This window comes from Leiobunum rupestre, chromosome 2 (genome assembly GCF_980474605.1).
Source record: "Leiobunum rupestre chromosome 2, qqLeiRupe1.1.hap1, whole genome shotgun sequence".
Taxonomy (NCBI): domain Eukaryota; kingdom Metazoa; phylum Arthropoda; class Arachnida; order Opiliones; family Sclerosomatidae; genus Leiobunum; species Leiobunum rupestre.
In genome coordinates this window covers 44,013,775-44,032,687 of record NC_143385.1, presented here as the reverse complement: position 1 = coordinate 44,032,687, position 18,913 = coordinate 44,013,775, and the positions used below count along the sequence as shown (strand labels likewise).

At 39.3% G+C, this 18,913-nt stretch overlaps 2 protein-coding genes across 4 annotated transcripts in view; one reads left to right on the top strand and one right to left on the bottom strand.

Moving 5' to 3' along the window:
• Positions 1–3,078, bottom strand: part of snz (sorting nexin snazarus) — a 55,416-nt gene extending 52,338 nt beyond the window's left edge. For all 3 annotated transcript variants that reach the window (XM_090165640.1, XM_090165639.1, XM_090165641.1), the window contains exons 1-2: positions 2,938–3,078; positions 1,013–1,383 (exon numbers count right to left, since the gene is read on the bottom strand). In XM_090165640.1, the coding sequence (XP_090021766.1) occupies positions 1,013–1,383; positions 2,938–2,976 (410 nt within the window). In that variant the 5' untranslated portion in view covers positions 2,977–3,078. The remainder of the gene's footprint in view (positions 1–1,012; positions 1,384–2,937) is intronic.
• Positions 3,079–3,418: 340 nt separating this feature from the next.
• Positions 3,419–18,913, top strand: part of ssh (Protein phosphatase Slingshot) — a 34,223-nt gene continuing 18,728 nt past the window's right edge. The window contains exons 1-6 of the mRNA XM_090165638.1: positions 3,419–3,764; positions 5,001–5,053; positions 7,641–7,741; positions 10,079–10,146; positions 11,782–11,960; positions 17,068–17,133. Of these exons, the coding sequence (XP_090021764.1) occupies positions 3,657–3,764; positions 5,001–5,053; positions 7,641–7,741; positions 10,079–10,146; positions 11,782–11,960; positions 17,068–17,133 (575 nt within the window). The 5' untranslated portion in view covers positions 3,419–3,656. The remainder of the gene's footprint in view (positions 3,765–5,000; positions 5,054–7,640; positions 7,742–10,078; positions 10,147–11,781; positions 11,961–17,067; positions 17,134–18,913) is intronic.

The window sequence follows — 18,913 nt, the reverse complement described above, 5'->3', positions numbered from 1 at the left end:
CCTCTAGGTTGCGATGCTAAATGGCCCATTGTGATTAGGAAGAATAAGGTTGGGGCGCGCCCATTCTCAGTTTGTGGTATGGTAGGGCACACAAAATTTTCCGTTTGTGGAATATTGGGTGTGGATAATGTATATTTGGTTTTTTACTAATTTTGGCCGCTATGTAAATAGGGGTAAAAATTTTTTTATACCAACATAGCTTTATTTCACTCACATAACCTGTCGTTGTACGTTGTGGCCGGGGGGTGCTTACCAAGAGCCGTCTATTCTCCGGCGTCAACTCCAACTAACTCACTCCCGACAAAACGTCCCCCGGGACTCTCCCCAAAAAGGGCTAGGTAGCGAGTCTATTATTTTTTTTATCGCCCTTATGGCTCAGCGTCATCTATGGTTCTTACAGTAATATGTCCTCTAGGACGAGTTTCCTGACAGCCCAACATGATTACTAAGAATGGGGTTGGGGTGACACCGTGCACAATAGTGCAGCAAACGTGCGGCGCCATCAGCACTTATTTTATGATTATATTTTGGTATTTGTCCATGATACTTTTATACACTCGTCTTGTGTTCGGAGATAGGTACAAAATTTCAAGGGGAAAATTGGTTTTCAGCATTTTTAAAGGCAGCAGCTACCTTGCACTTGCCTGTTCCTTGACCATGTAAAAAGTTTTACTAATATTTAACTTACGTAAGTTTCACCATTTTGTCAAATAAGAAATTGTTCAATGATTTACTTTTAATGCAATTTATTTCTTTTAGGCCCATCGCGTATCCTACTTCATCTACAACAGTTAAGCGCGCCGAATTTTGACAAAAGGTAACGCAAAAAAACATAATTTTACCGAATTATTATCTCAGCAAAACTTCATACCCGCAAAAAAATCTTGACAAAGAAATGTTCAGTATCGTCTAAAGTATCCAAAAAAAAATCGGACATGCGTTGGTGTTGGTATTTTGCCGAGAAATGTATTACATCCATATAAATATCATTAATAAAGTAATATTTGCAAACCTTATTATTTTATATACTCTCTCATCATCAACCACTAGATCTTTATACCACCAACTAACATGGTCTCTAATAACATTTTCAAATATTTCTCGAATTACGTTATCGACACTCCTCGAAACCAGAGTTGGCACTCTCTGTGTTGAAGTTGTAGCACTGTCTTGAAGATGATCCATTAGCATTCTCTTTAGAAGAGGATTATCATAATATTCTTTCAAATTGAGTTCATATTTCCTCTTCGTAAATAAAACAGATCGGCATCCGAAAAGAAATCCAATAAATATTGCACAGATATAGATGAATATCTTGGAAAATGCACTCAGGTATCCTCCCAAATGCAAACCAAGCACAGCCAACATTACAACTGATATCCCCTGTATTTAAAAAATAATCTGTTATGTTTTTTTGTTTAAATAATAATAATATGACAAAATATTTTGGTTAGGTTTTGAGCAATATTTGTGACCAGAGTCAATAACGAACTTCAAGTATTGATTGCACAAAATTTTACAGGGGTTTAATTTTTGATTCATTAAAAGCAGAAGTAAATAGGCCCCCTGAAGATCCAACAATGAGGTGGGCCCCTAAATAATTATTAATTTATCAGTTTGGATACTGGTTAAAACCTTCATAAGTGTTTCGCAGGTTGGGGCTGGAGAGCTTAGCTATGCCATTGAATAGCAGAATTAAATATATCAGAAATTCCGTGGAAACAAAGTTTTTTTTTATATTTAGATTTATTTTATTTAATATTTATTTCCAAGCATTGACGTGAGGGGAGGCAAAGTTGGTTCCCATGAAAATTTCATTGACATTTATAATAATAATAATAATCAGCTAGGCTAATACCCAAGGCACCACAATTTTTAAAAGTTAAGGATTCAGATGCCGCTTAAAGGACCCCCATCAGTTTTTAGAAATTAAATTAAAACCTCCTCAACACGTCTCATGATCACTTGCAGATTCTATTTTATTTTATTTGAAACTAGTGAAATACAAACACCGGTGTGGCTCTTTAGCACTGAAGCCCATTGAAAATTATTAATTTAAACACATCCTTAGTTCTGCCTTTTGTCATTTTGGAAATGACATATCCCTGTGAAACATGAACTTAAGACTCAACAGTGTGAAATTTTCAAGAAATGTTGAATTGCTTTTCATATAGAATTGGGAACAGCTCTATTGCTACGTCAAATCTTTTAACACTCCTAATGGTACAAGCTATTAGATAACATATATTGTAATGTGGGGTGGGAGAGTGGTTAGCGCTTTTGCCTCACAGCAAGAGGAGCCTGGTTCGCTAGCAACTTGTGGCACCGGGTGAAAACTCTGAGCTTATCCTTCTGTGTTGAGTTTGCAAGTTCTCTCCCCACTGGTTTAAGGGGTTTCCCCCCCCCCCCCCCCGAGTTCCCCTTTCTATAAAAACTTGTAGAGGTTAATGGTAATAGTTAGTGTAGGGAACTGTTAGCTTGCGTGGCATGAAGGGCTTGCTACCACCCTCCTATGCATTGTAACACAGCCACATGTTTAAAAGGCATTATAAGTCTCTAGATGACTTGGGCCTAGGGTGGTGCCTTGGGTATTAGCCTAGCTGATAATTATAAAAAATTAAGGCACACCTAGTGCCAAAAATAAAAACTGAAGGTGTCACTGGTGACCACAATCTAAGTAATGAAAGGGTTCTTATGGAGGTGGTATAATAACTTTTGAGGAAATTATCATTTTTCCAAATACAAGATGGAAAACTGGCGGAACATTTGTGTACCACAAATATTCAGCCCCTCCCCCTCCACTGGCTTCGCTCCTGCTAGAGTAACAAGCTCACATCCAACAGTTCATACCCAATATAAGAACATTGAGCAGACGAATTTTGGGATGTTTAGGCCTTTGATGCAACATAGATATTATTAAAAGGTTAATACTCTTACCCGAACAATTTCCTTGTTAAGAGACATTGATATCATCATGTTAAATCTTTAGGCACATTAAAACGTTTCTAACTTATTATTATCTAAAAATATATAGGCCTAAGGGGCTAAGCCGCCTAAGGCGAAAGTTGAAGTTGATACTGTTACTTCCATCTTGAACCAAAACGAAAACAAACTGTGTTACCAGATTGTCACCTTGGGAATATACTTGTATGGTGGTATTTCTGGGGAATTTATTAAAATTTGGTTAATTTCCATTTTAAGCATAGATAGGAAATCGATTATTTGTAATATCTCTTTTGGTGTCATTATGCATTAGTTATTTCTCTTTTTCTCCCTTAACGGAGAATTTCTAAATAAATTTCAAAACCTAAGAATTCCTCTTTAGAGTCTGTTGCGTATGAGATGGGCATCACGGAATTGTTCAGGATTTTCCCAGCCGAACTGCCGGATTACAATTATTAATCCGTTCTCTTTATACCTATCAGCAGCATTGCAAGGCAATGAACCTAGGCGGCTAGGCCTAGGTTTTTTATTCGCCTCTGAATTTCTGAAATGTTTCATTGATTAACCACAACAATGATCATTTTTGCTGGTGCATCGAATATATATTTCAAGCCAAGTAATGTCTTTGTTAAGAAGAGAGTTTAAATGCTTGGTGCAAGAAAAAACCTTGAATATTCAAGTAGGATAGTGAAATTAAGCATTTAGCAGCCTTCATGGCTCTTGTTACACTTCAACGAGAATTGTCAACCAAACCGAGGCCTAAATGCCCTGCATCTCCAGGGCAACTTACAGCTGATTCTGATACCGGAATCAATAATTTAGTAAGTTGCCATTACACATAATTTATTTCCATGTGAATGGCAAATGTTTAATCTGGCCACTGGTAAAGAGGGGAACTACCTATTGGGTGTATACTTGTTTGAGACAAATACAGTTAAGCATCTAGTACTTAATAACCGTATACGAATGGGAATATTAACCTTCGAATGAAAATGCATGTAGTCTTTTGTTCGAAACGTCATAAAATCGTAGCTATTAGGTCTTAAATCTTATTTATTAACAACAATAGACAATTATGTAAGAATATCGAAATATTTTGTGGATAAGTTCATTAGTGTAATTGAAGAAACCAGTTAATGGTAGTTTTAGGTAAAAGCATCAAAAATTGTTTAATCAATCTAATCAGTGGACTATAATTTATAAACATAGTAATGATAAATACCATTGGCATGTCTGAACTTGATACAGACCTTCAGCTGCTTTTCTATTACTCAAATTTTGTAGAGTATTGTCTGCTTAGAGGTACTTAAATTATTATTGCAATAATACAATCGAAATAATTTCAAAAACATACCATTTGCTGTATAATTTGAAGAATATTTTTAGAAATAAGTATATTTGTAAAGTAAAATTTTTAGCAGCCAACACTTTCTACAGATTTTAGTTTACGTTAAAACTGTGGCTAGAGCATTTTCATAGTATGCAGTAACTCTATTGTTTATTATTATGCTTTCGCAAAGTCTAACTGAAAGAGCCAGGTATATACACCTAAATGTAGCGGTTTTAGAAATCAGTGTGAACGTATACAACTTGACCCTTAATTTTGGGTACAGATAAGGTGGAATATATTAAACTATAAAATTCTGAAATACAAGTCAAATCAGCCCCAAAATTCCTAAATTGTTCCATTTTCTAAAAAATAATGTCAAAGTATATTGAAGTTGCAAATCCTTAGCAAATCAGTCTAAAATCTCAAACTCCATTTTAAAATATTGAAAGTAGGTTAAATAATTGCTTATGCGTTCCAAATCCTTTTTTGTAAATGTTCAATACCTCGATATTCAGTATTTTTAAGTTACATCTATCAATGGGCTGCTAAAGTGGCATTTATGAAAGGTGGAAATTAAATGGCAGAATTTTGCTTCAACTCTACCATAAATGAATAACATACCCATGCCAGGGTGTACTCTAATTCAAATAGTTTATTAATAAAGGATCTCCCACAAATTCCACTTTTGTGAGCTTTTTTTAAGTAAAACATTTTTTTTTCACACTAGGATGAAGTTGACACTCACAAGCACAATTCTGAACGTGTTAAAAAACAAAGAAGGTATGCACTTATTATTTTATTACCCTTGCCATATATTTAACTCAAAGCATTTGTTTAATGAGTTTGGTAGGCCAATCCATTTAAAAAAAAATTCTTTTCTGTCTGGCTTAACTATGGATTCTATACATGTGTATATGAGATGATTCACAGTTTTATGTATATTCTATTAAAGGACATCACAGATGAATAATTTGATTCTATCTGTTATATAATCTAAAATTAAATGAAATCTTAATAAAATTAGACTACGCTTGGTATTGGTAATTGTTTTAGAATATATGTGATTTAAATCAGTGATTTTTGATAAGGAATCACTCACTGAATTAAAATTTTTGTAAAATGTGCCAAACCTGCTAGGTGCAATATACAATTGCCTTGCAAAACGTTTCATCGGAGATTGAGTCTTTATTACCTCTAACTCGATAGTGTTAAAAGTTTAACTGACCAAAGAGTTGGTTTCCTATGCCCCCGGTGATACGTTAAATTATGGTGATAATATCTTTGATTGACTTTCAAATCCTCAAATACCCAGTAATGAGAACCTGGAATTTTTTAGGTGTAATCTGTGGCTATAGAATGTTAAAAGAACAAATTTGCTTTTGCTTTTAATATTATACGTGAAACTGGGTGTGCATTATCTTTCATTCCACAAAATAATGGCAACATTAAATCACTCAGGCAAATTTTTTAGACGAATATGGTTCTATTCTATTGAAATGGAGAGCTAGCCTCTAAGCCCATTGTGCAACCCCACAAGTCCAACTCCGGCACAAAATCAATTATTTCCAGTTGAACTAATATGGTTACAAACATAGTTTTCAAATGCGAATGGCTAAGAAATTGGCGCAACTTGTTGGTAGTGATTGGGCATACGTTAATAATTGTACGGTTTTTAGAATTATGATTTTAATATATCTTTTATGGTTTTACAGTGTTATTATTATTATTATTATTGAGTGGGGTGGCAAGCCAAGCACTTCGACCTAAGGTTCATTGTGCATCCCCAAACTGGGTGACTTAAATAAGTACTATTGCTGAGACAAAGCTTAAAATCTACCTGGCCGCGATGTTAGAGATGTCATACGTCTCCAACCGGTGCATACCGCTGGGCTGCAGAGTACATGTGAGGCAGATTCCTCCTCAGCTAGACAAGCTCTGCAAATTGGGTCATCGCTGTCCCCAATAAGAGTTAAATGTCTGTTTAGATGGCAATGGCCTGTAAGTAGGCCAATAACCATCCTAATACTAGCCCTAGAGAGCGAGAGTAGTTCTCTGGCTCTCTCCCTAGAAGGGCCAAGAGTAAACAATTTGACCTGCCTTTGACCCTCAATCTCAGACCATTGTCTGAGTTGACGATCTGACATAAACTTGGAGATCAAGCCGTGTACAAGTCCCCGGGAAATGGGGAGAGCAGGTTCCGGCCCAATGAACCCAGCCCTCGCACCTTCCTTGGCCAAGGCGTCGGCCCTTTCGTTCCCAATATGCCCCTTATGCCCAGGCACCCAATAAAGTTGAACTTTATTATGCAACCCAAGAGCACAGAGGAGATCCAAGCAGCTAAAAACCAGTTTAGAAAGAATACTATACTGGCTGAGAGCTCTAAGAGCGGCCTGGCTATCCGAATAAATCTGGATAACCTTCTCATGATACCCCTGATGTAAACAGTAAGCAACACAGGAGCAAATGGCAAAAATTTCTGCCTGGAATACACTAGTGTATATCCCTAGGCTTTCATAGAAGCCAAAATTATTAGTAAGGCAATACATCCCCACACCAGTGCCATAGTGGGCCTTCGACCCATCAGTAAACCAGACGATCTCTCCTCTGGTACCGAGGGTTACTCCACTCTGCACGGCTAGGGAAGTTGACCAGAAAAAGGTTTACTAAAGTGTAATTTAGTAACCATCGTATCAGAACCCATTGTCAAAATCGGCATCTGATTGGAAATATCCCGATAGAGCTTGGTGTGGCTATGCTCCTTCCTCCAGCCATTTTGGTTAAGCCTATAGGCACCTAAAAAGGCAGCTTCCTTAATAAAAAGGTGGAGAGGAAGCATATTCAGGAGAATTTCCAGAGAAGCGCTTGGAGCTGTTCTCATGGCTCCTGTAATGCCGACACAAGCCAGCCTTTGTAAAGTGCGCAGATCAAACTGCACAGTCCTTAAAGTAACTCTTGGCCACCAGACCACAGCTGCATAGGACAGTATAGGTCTGATGATCATACTGTACAGCCAGTACACAGCTCTGGGGCTTAGGCCCCAGGTCTTGCTAACTGTAGTTCTAGTTCTCCATAATAACATTTTACCCTTCTTGACTATATAGTCAAGGTGTGGCTTCCATGTTAGTTTGCTATCTAGGATGACCCCTAGGTACTTCACCTCGGTACTCTCCAAATAAGGAAATACCCCACAAGTCCAACTCCAACACAAAATCAATTATTTCCAATTGAACTAATATGGTTACAAACCTAGTTTTCAAATGCGAATGGCTAAAAAATGTGCACAACTTGTTGGTAGTGATTGAGCATACGTTAATAATTGTACATTTTTTAGAATTATGATTTTAATATATCTTTTATGGTTTTACAGTGTTAGTGAGTGCTACTTTGTTGTAAAAGGTGCAGCCTTAATTTTGCCACATGATGAATGCATGCATGTATACCGTAAATCACCAAACATCAATGGTGGAAGTAAGTACTCCTTCAGGTGTATTAACATTAGCCAACAGTTTTCCAACACAAGTCACAAACCAAGTTTCTCCGTGTTAATGGAGAAAACCTTGTGATAGTAGTTTTGGACACACAATATCTTGGTGGTTTTGTAGAACGGGTGTTTTTTATGACCAAGGCTTAGCTGCAGTTTTTAAATCTAACGTAAAAATTTTCTTAGTTTGTTACCTTTTGTAAAAATTGTTAACGAAAATACAACATGTTTTTTTAAACCCGCCGAGTTTAAAATGGATCACTATCAAAGCTGGGCATCAATTTTGACCCATGCGAATGCACCTTTGCACTAATGTTTTATTAATTTATATAAAGGATATAATATAATGCACAGTTTAATGAATTAAGACCTCACTTCCGTCTTTTCAATACAATCTGAAGGTCATATGCAAAGAAGTAACCTAATATACAAACAAATATATAGTTCAGGGTTGTTTGATTAAAATCAAGTTGATTTAAATCATTGCGATTTTAATAAAATGTTTTTTTTTTAAATCGTTGATTTAAATCTGTTCCTATAAAAGATTGTTTAAAAGGTATTAACTTTCCATAAATGAGAGATTTACTATTGAATTATTATATTTTAGACCTTTTTTGTCATTATATTACACTATTACCTGCCACTACCACGACGATCCCTTCCCTACCTCATTTTTGGTGTTTTGAAAATAATGGACTCTCGGAGGCTGAGAAATAAGGAATTGTTTTAAACTGGACCTGTGGCCAGTAGAGCCTAGGTAGTTTAATTAAAAAACTGGCCACTGGCCATTTACCATTTTTAACCTTCAAAATCAGGCTTTCATAATTTATGGTCAAATTATCTACTCTTGACAATATGTGCTAGGGTATAGGCTTAATAGGTTAGTTATTATGGGTATTTCAAAATTTTGGAGTGTTAAATAAAGAACTATAAATCTTGAAGGGAAAAACTTTGAATTAATTTAGTTTTCACCAGGGCCACTAACACCCCAGGCGTTTAATTTTGAAACTGGCGATTGGCCTGTGATAGTGCCTTATTTCTCACACGATTTAGTTTTACTTCAACGTTACTCCTGTGATACAATTATACTTATTTCTTGGGATAAATATTTTTTGACATGATAAAACTGTCTACTATTGAATATTATTTATACAAAAATAATAATTATATCAATAAGCTTATATATTGCTTTTAATAAGTGACAAAAACCTAAAAATTAATAAAAAATAAAAAATCGATTTAAATCAAAAAAATCTGATTAAAATCAAAAAAATCGATGTTTTTGATTTTTTTTAAAAAATCAAAAAAATCAACAACCCTGATATAGTTAAATATTTACAAGAAATAACCGCTTGTGGTTTATTTGACTAATGATTCTTTATACCGAGAGCCCTTGAACCAGCCTGTGCTTCTCCATAACATGCGATTGAATTCTAAATTTGAGGGAGTACACTATGCTCGTACAAGTGAATGAGCAAATGAGCCACTGGGTACCAACAAATCAGTAACCCACTCTGCTTGCTTCTAATATTCATTAAGCTGCCGGATATCAAGAATTAAGAAACAAAGAAAGTTTCAAATTTGCCCTTCATTTGAAAGACATTTTTCAAGGTTGAGAATTACTGATATTTTTGTTATGAAATGTTAATGCATTTCTGTATTAAACATTTTGGAGGTTGAGATTGCCATTTTCAAGGTCACGGCCGAAATTGCTTAAGATTAGCTGTATAGGCAACCAATATCATAATTTACCTGAAATCTGGGAGGGCTGAGATTAACTAATGCTTTTTTTTTCATTCTGCCAGGACCAGATACTGTTATTTTAATTATGGTAAAGTAAGTGGGGTGGTAGTGTGGTTAACACTTTCGCTTTGCTGCAATTTTGCCAAAGGAGCCATGTACAATCGTAGCTTGTGGCAAGTGGTGAAACTCTGAACAACTCCTTCTGCGTCGAGTTGCAAGTTCCTTTCACACTGATTAAAGTTGTTTCCTGAGTTCTTCAGTTTTCCCTTTCCATAAGAACTTGTTAATGGTAATAGTTAGTGTAGGGAGCAGTTGTCTCATGTGCTCCCTACGTCATATAACACGGCCACCTGTCCTTACTTGGTATTAGTTTAGCTAATTATTAATATTATTTTCATGCCTTCTTTTCAAACCACTTTTGAGTAGCGATACTTTTTCCCTGTGAGAGCTTATACAAAATCCAGTTTGATATTGGGGGAATATACTTTATATAGCCAATGCAGCTTAAGAGTGACTGCATTTTAAATATTGAAGAAAATATTACGTCTTTAGGTGAAATTAAATTACCTTTTTTTTCACAGCTAATGATATACAAAGCCATCTTAAGTCAATGTTTTACCTATTACGAGAAGACGACACTCTAAGGATGGTAAGATAATTTATTTTATTAGTTTTCAAATATACCTTTGATTGGTATAAAATGTGCCATTCTTTAAAACTTCTGAAATTGGAAAAGAATTGAGAAAAATTATAAAAGGAAAAAAAAATTGAACATATATTATAAGCAGATAAGCTATTTTCAGATCACAAAACAAGGGGGATACTGATGGACAGTTTCAAACTTTTGGTTGGAATTTAGATTTAGTGATTTTTGGTTGGAATTGAGGTTAAGTGATTTTATTAGGTTATCGCTTTTTATAAAAAAATATCTATGATGACCAAGCATGCCAATGGAAAATGGCTCCTCATAACCCTTACTGGAACTACATCTTAAATTAAACAACTGAGGTCGTTCTAAAAAACATTTCATGCCACTGAAAGCTTTTATAGATTGCGGAGCTTAACTACTGCAATGCACCTTATTAGCTGCATTTTCATAGTGAAAGGCCTAGTTTCACTTAAATCCTGAAAAATTCCATTTTAATGTGGGCAAGCGCTGAACGTCCCACTCTGCCAACAGGCAGGCAGAAAAAGTCCCAGTCGCGAATAGGCTAGCCACTCGACCTTTTACAAAATCTCTTTTGCGGAAAGCGTCAATGCGAGGGTGACAGGCTGAAGAAATCTAAGACCTTTACTTAAATCTTTACCTGCCCAAATGATGCTGGAACTAACAAGTAAGCATCGTTATTATTACAGATTTGGCATCAATTTAAATTTGTAGGTCGCTTGATGCGTAGAAGTGGTGAAGACATGAGCCAATTTTTGGCGAGAGCGGGACGCTCGGCGATTACACGACATGAAAATGGGTCTGTGAGGGGTACAACATACCCGCCTGATCCCTTGTTTGGAAATTGAAGTTAAACTCTGCCTTTAGGGCTACCGTTTTTGAGATTTCATATGACAAAAGTGAATCTCCAACACAGAACAATTTAATGTCTTTAGAAAATACACCTGTTGTTACTGACGGGGTTGGCTTTTCTTGTAAATAGTTATGTAAAAAACATATTTTGAGCTTTGCCCTATTCCCGCCGTTTTTATGACGTCAGCGTAATGGTCACATGGCAACCCGGTGATCTCTAAATAAGTAATTTGCTGTTCATTCTCTCTCTGCCTTCCCAGCTAACCACTTTAGTTATGTAAATAATGTAAATAGAATAGCTTGCTAATAAACTGTTTTATTGTTAACTTGTAGTATTCATTCACTTCAAGTGATCAAACTCACCCCTCCTTTATTTCTTAATTAAAGTCGCAATCTGTACTAGAATATTTTAACTACGGAACTCAACCCTGCTTTTTTCAATGTCCCCAATTTAACTATTATTTGTTAATGAAATACAAAAATCTAATTCTAAGCTTTTAGTTATCAAGTGTATAGAACTTTTAAATAAAATATTTTACCCCTTGACAACTGAGAAAAAATATTTAAAAAATAATCTTTTTCAAAATGATAATAGAGTTTATAATTATTGATAAATAACTTAAATCAATGTATTTGCCTTCGCTTTCTATAAGTTACAAACCAAGGGTGTGGGTTTAAACAATTGTCTTTAATTGGATCAAGTAAAATGTTGGACTGTTTCATTTTTCAAGTATTAATTTAATCGAGAAAATGTTTTTATTTTAGGCTGTTAAATTGGAAAGTATGCATCCTGGCAGATCGAGGTATTTGGTGGTAATTTCTTCCATTGGACCACAAAACAATGAAGAGAGTTGCCTACTTGGTGTTGATTGTGGAAACAGAGCAACGATCGGTTTAGTTTTACCAGTTCTTGCTGACACAATGATAACTTTGGATGGAGATGGGTGAGTGTTACCCAGAAGTGTATAATGTAGCTCAGAGATATATCGATCCTTCTGTACTGTTATTGTACTTGTACCTTCACCATAAGTGTATAATATTTTTAAATAAGTGTAACACTTCCTATTCTTCACATGCAAAACAAACTGCATTACGGACTTCTCAGCCATTATGCGTCCACTTGCTAACACTTCATACATAGCTTTTGACAGCGCCTCGCTAGGGGGAGATTTTCTTGTTGTGATGACGTTACTCCACTGCGCGTACTGCCACCGCTGGATTCACATGCTGTGCTGTAAAAACAGGGCGAATGCCAACGTCTACGGCCTCTGGGCTTGTAAAGAATGTGTCGATCTACCATTCAGCCTCCACAAAAAACTCCTCCTGTTGGAAAAGCATCAAGCCTCCTTGTTTAAGCGGATTCAGTCTCTTGAAGCTGAGAACAAGGAGCTTCGCCAACTCTGCTCTTTCGTGACTCAGCAGCCAGTCCACCCCCCCGCCTCCTTTAGCTGTTCAGCCTCTTGGCAGTACTTACGCCCAGCTCTCCCAACGATCTTCTCACTAAACCCCGTGGCAGTGTCGTCACTGGTCAGGCAACAGGAGAGCTGGCAGGCGGCCTCCTTGCCGCTGAAGCCACTAAGAAGATATACATCTCTCGCCTTCACCCAGCTGTTACCAATTTTGTCCTGGACTCCTACGTCCAGAGTCTGGGCGTCACTCCATCCGGCGTCCGAATACTTACCCTACGGAAGCACGATTTCCAAACCGCGTTCCTCGAGGTCAACCCGAAGGACGAGGGCACTATCCTGGAAAAGATCCACTGGCCTACTGGAATCGTTGTCTCGCCCAGTGTCAAAGACAAGGCCAACCGTCCAGTAGCTAGTTGGGGCACAAACGATGACCCAGCTTGGTCCCATCTCGCCGCCAAACTCACTAAATCACTAATCGTCTCGAAGGCTCACGTAGCTGCCAAGGCCTCCCAGGTCGAGGATCACTTGCACAAACTTGGCCTCCATCCGCTCTCTGTCTCTGCAGTGGTTAATGGTCCGCAACAGTCGTCCAGCTCCTTCACAATTGAACTTCCGGCGCAAGAAGTCCGCCTGGCGCTTCTTCCTGAAAACTGGGCCAAAGGCATCAATGTCGCCCTGTCTAGTCCTCCGGCTGGCGAGCAGTGCAAGCAGTCCATCCAACAGCAAGGCTCGCAGGTGTGACTCGGCACTGCGGGGATCTCCCTGCTGTACACGAATCTGTGCTCCATCACAAACAAGCACCTCGCCCTCCGGGCCTTCACTGACACTCTCCAGCCTTCCATAATTGCTCTTACTGAGACTCCTCGCTCTCTTCCCTGGAGCTCTTTGGGTCATCCTTCAACGTCTACAGGAAGGACCGGAACAGGAACGGTGGAGGGGTATGTCTAGCCATCGACAGTAGACTCCGCTCTTTCCCTCTGGACCGTCGCACTGAGGTTGAGGCCATTGTTGCTAGGATCACCATTGGCTCTTCCTGCCTCCGCATATGCTGTGTCTACCGCCCATCATCGGCTAAACCAGCGTACAATAAGCGCCTCAACAAACTTATCGCCAGTCTCTCCACTGCGGAGTCTGACCTCGTTCTCGTTGGCGACTTTAATTTTCCGAAAATCGACTGGCCGTCGCTTACAAGTCCCGCAGCGGAAGATACATCTTTCCTTCACACCCTGCTGTCCTCCAATCTGTCGCAGTGTGGGACGGAGCCCACCCGTGACAACGCCAATGGTGGGAACATCCTTGACCTCCTTCTCGTATCCAACTCAACCCTGGTGGGTGAAGTCACTCACCTTCCTGGAATCAGCGATCATGACTTTCTCCTCTGCCCTATCCGGGGGGTTAAGCCTCCAGCCCGGCTGCCCCCCCGCTCGGTCATGGACTATAACCACGCTGACTTCTCGAGTATCTCCGATTGTCTCTCTACTATCCACCTCCCATCGTCGGTTCACGAAGCTTGGAGCACTATACGATCGGCCATTGAAGATGCCACGAAGGCATACGTGCCCGTCAAGCGCATTTCTTCTCGCCGGAACCTTCCCTGGGTTGGGCCATCGCTTCGCCGGCTGATTCGCAAGACCAAACGACGCTACAATCGCACCAAGCTTCACCCTAGTGATGCCAATCGCCGACATTTTTCGCAACATCGCGCCATCGTGAAGTTTGCTCTTCGGGCTGCGCGCACGCACCATCTCGACGTTTGCTCTTCGGGCTGCGCGCACGCACCATCTCGACCTGGTTGCCTCCGACCTGAAATCAAACCGGAAGCGGTTTTTTCAACTCGTCTCGCGAAAGTCAAAGTCATCTCCGGTCCCGGACCTCAAGATGGGCTCGGACATTTACACCTCTGCCACCGACAAGGCAAACCTGCTTGCTGCTTCATTCAAGAAAACGTTTCCCGTTTATACCCTTGACTCGGTCCCCCTCCTACACCGGAGGGCCCCGACCATGGATCCCATCCATTTCTCAAGGCAGGGTATTCTGAAGCTGCTTAAATCAGTCAAGCCCTTCAAGGCCCCCGGCCCTGACGGGTTTCCCTCTATCCTGTTGCGAAACTGTGCGGACGCTCTCGCTGCTCCCCTGACTGCCCTCTTCCAACAGTCGCATGATGCACAGCTAACGTTACCCCGGTTCCGAAGGGAGGTGATCCCTCTGACCCGTCTGAGTATCGCCCGATAGCCCTTCTCTCCCAGGTCCTCAAGCTGGACGAGCACGTTAATGCCTCCCAGATTACTACACATCTTACTACTCACGATGTCCTCATGCCGTATCAGCATGGTTTCCGCAGTAGTTTTAGCACTGAGACCCAGCTTCTCTGTTCCCTTGAGGACTGGACCGCCGGTCTGGAGGCAGCGGGTCGGGTTGACGTTATATTCCTCGACTTCCGGAAAGCTTTCGACTCGGTTCCGCATGAACTTCTGAAAGCCAAGCTGCACTCTTATGGGGTCCGTGGCAAAACTCTCAACTGGCTGTCGGCCTATCTTAGTGACCGAAAGTTCCGCGTAGTTCTCCCTGGAGCTGCTTCTGCTTGGCTCCCTGCTTCCTCCGGGGTCCCTCGGGGATCGGTCCTTGGACCGCTCCTCTTCATAATTTACATCAACGACATTGGGGATAATGTTGTCTCAACCCTCTACATTTTCGCTGACGATGTGGCCCTATCCCGGGTGATCTTTTCGTCCCATGACTATCAACTCCTGCAAGGGGATCTCGACGCCATCACTACATGGAGCAAACAATGGAAGCTCCCTCTGAACACTGCAAAATGCGCCATGCTCTGCCTTCGTCGCTCCGGTCAACCACCCGTGGTGCCCGTCTATCGCATCGATGGTGTCGCGCTCAAGGTTGTCACTTCTCAGAAATATTTGGGTGTCACCATCACCGACACCCTGGAGTGGGCTACCCACGTTGCACGGGTCACCTCCCAAGACGCTCGTGCCCTGGGCTTCGTTAAGCGCCATCTGGCCCATTGCTCTTTTGCCACTAAGACCCTGGGTATAAAAGCTTATGTCCTTCCTATCCTGGAGTACTGCTCGGCGGTCTGGGCCCCCAACTCGGCAAGCGGGACCCATTCTATTGAGTCGATCCAGCGTCGTGCTCTTCGTTTCGCGGCGAGCGTTGGCTTTTCGTGGGACACTTGTATGACAAACGTTCTAACTAATTTCAAATGGAACACGCTCGCTTCGCGCCGCCGTTTTAGGCGCCTAGTTCTGGTAAACTCTGTCGTTCACCGCCACGGAGCTGCCCTTGCGCCTCTTTCCGCGGTGGCCTCTCAGTGGTTTCGTAAACCCCGCGGTCTCCGCACGGTGTCTGTGGTGCCTCCGGGATTCCGTATGGCGTGCCGCAAGCACTCATTCCTTCCCTCGTCCATTCGGGACTGGAATTCCTTGCCAGACCATCTTATGGGCATTCCCGTGCAAACTCAATTCCGGAAAGAGTTGGCGAACTATCTAGAACTCTATGACTAAGTGTCCATAATCTCTCAAGCTATTTTATTTCACAATTGTATTACCCTTTTTCATTGTATGTATATTGTTTTTGCTTATTGACTGTACATATCTCATTTCTCACTGTCTTGACGTGATGGGTCTCTGACCTTTTGTTAAGCTAATAAAGAACTAAAGAACTCTGTTATTAGCTCTCAGTTAAATATCCTCCAAAGTGACAAACTTAAGGAACAATATTATAGACTTTTGCCTTCACTCTAATATTTCGGATATTTCTCAAGATTTTGTGGATTTCTAATGGATATATGGAGATTCAGAAATATCGAAATATTTCTCGAGATTCTTAGTATATCTCTAACAAGATTTGTAATTCTTGTGGGTTTCCGAAAAAAATTCTTTATTTCTCGATTTCTAATATTTTAGTGGATTTCCAATACTTATGATTTCCAGAAATATTTATTTAGACTTCTCTATACTTACATACTTTTTAAGATATTTTTCAGTTTTGGGCACTATCTTTATGGTAACACTAATTGGTGTAAGTGTTTGATTTTAGGGAAAGTGTGTCTTTTACACTGGTGGCTAAGCAGAAAATAGGTTATTGTCATAAGGGATATGTCCATTACTTAATGTTGTGACATTTGGTCTTATCAAGATCTGCTGCTGTTTTAAAACATGGTTATTTTAATGTGATTGGGTTTATATATGGTTTCAAAGAAAAAAAATTATTCGATAAATTCCTCTAGGTTTTTCAAAAACTTTCAGATCGGGGAAATAAATTTATGATAAATAAGTTATTAATTATATATCGCTATTCAGGGTAGTATTTATATGTGATTTAGTGCATTATTATGTATTAGAACACATTATTTGGTATTAGAACACATTATATAGTACATAACACTATTTGGTATTAGAACACATTATTTGGTATTAGAACACATTATTTGGTATTAGAACACATTATTAGGTATTAGAACACTATTTGGTATTAGAACACATTATTTGGTATTAGAACACATTATGTATTAAAACACTAATTGTGTTTTAATACATAATTTTGTATTAGAAGACCTTTATTAAATATTAGACGCGATTATGTATTAGAAACACAATTATTTATTTATGACTTTTTTACCTTTCAGTGGTTTCAGTGTCAGTTCAAGTTTACGACATCATATTTTCAAGCCAGTTTCTGTACAGGCAATGTGGTGAGTTTTCATATGGGCTTATTCCCGTGATATCTTTAAAAATATATTTGCTTTTAAAAATGTGTATAGTGTTTGTGATTTTGCCAAATTAACCGGGATAGTTACTATGACGGTCATCATGGTTGTATTTGTCCTCTGGCAGGGGAAGGAATCACGTTACCGCCGTGTGCTTCAATCGCTTCGGAAAACAGATTTTTTAGTTAGAAGGAGCTTGCTGTTAGATTATCGTCTCACCATAGTCATTATCCCTAACTTTAAATTAATCCATTTTTTACACTCTCCCTAGGGGAGTTGTGTGTATTAGTTTAGTTAGTATGCTAGAGGTACACATGATAGGTCAATCCATTGGGAATATCATGCCCTCGCCGGCATCGTTAAATTTGTGAGATTGGGCACCCGGAAGTGGGGAAATTGCCGACTTTTATGATATTTGGCGATTTTTAAATTTAAATGTACATATTTTTTAAAATTAAGACCGACTTAATATATTTAGTTGGTGCTGATTATTTGTGAACTACGTTAAGAAGTTTTAATTTTAAGTGAGATTTCTGGCCAATTCGCGGGGATCCCCCCTCATAGCCTGCTTACGCACTATTGATATATTTGAATTTCGTTCTAATTGATAAAGGTGCCATCTAACTCTTTCGCGTTTCGCTACCTTAATTCCAAAACCAGGTAACTCGGGAAATTCGGTTCGTCTAAAAATTTATTTAAATTAACATGTTCGCGTTTTGCTATGTTATTAACAAAACCGGGTAACTCGAAAAATTCGGTTTGTCTAAAAATTAATTTAAAATAACAGGTTCGCGTTGTCGCTACCTTATTAACAAAACTGGGTATCTCGAAAAAATTATTTTATCATAAAATTCCTCTTGGGTTTATTAAGTTAATGTACAATATTTTGGGAAATTTATTCAAATTTAAATTTAATATTTAAAACATAGTTAATACATCAGGGGGTATTGTGTATACTTAAATGCCCGTGACATCTTGTTGTAATTGCATTCGGAGTAGTTAATCGAAACGTTATTGTAGAAGTGGCTTAATTAACTTTAGTTTCTTAACCCCATTTCATAATCCGCCAAATCTTTGGAAAGAAATTGAGATTGGTTATAGTTTGCAAAACTGAAAACGGCTGAAGGTTTTAGCGGCGTTCTCGGTCGAACGAAGGTGTTAAGCGGCTTTCTCGGACGAACGAAAATTAAGGTTTAGGTTTTAAGTGGCGTTCGCGGACGAACGAAGGTTTAGGTTTTAAGTGGCGTTCGCGGACGAACGAAGGTTTAGGTTTTAAGTGGCGTTCGCGGACGAACGAAGGTTTAGGTTTTAAAGACCGAGAACAGAGCGAATTTCCACCCCTCTTATCCTGTACTTAATTTTTTGACGAGTGACAACTGATTGACATCTCTGACAACTTGATTGTCAGTTCTGACAGCTTGAGTGACCATCTGGACAATTCCATGTAGGCTGTAGCTTACCTCTTTTTTTGATGCTCATTGTATATATTCTATTCAAAAACAGTCAGAGCCGTCGGTCAAGCTGTCCACACTGTCACTCAATTTTGCGGGGGTCAAAATTCGCGCACGAGAAAATGGAATCTCTGTTCTCGGCCTTTAAGTGGCGTTCGCGGACGAACGAAGGTTTAGGTTTTAAGTGGCGTTCGTGGACGAACGAAGGTTTAGGTTTTAAGTGGCGTTCGTGGACGAACGGAGGTTTAGGTGTTAAGTGGAATTAAATGGCAACGCAAGTGACAATGCAGGGGGTAAATTATCTTATAGATAAA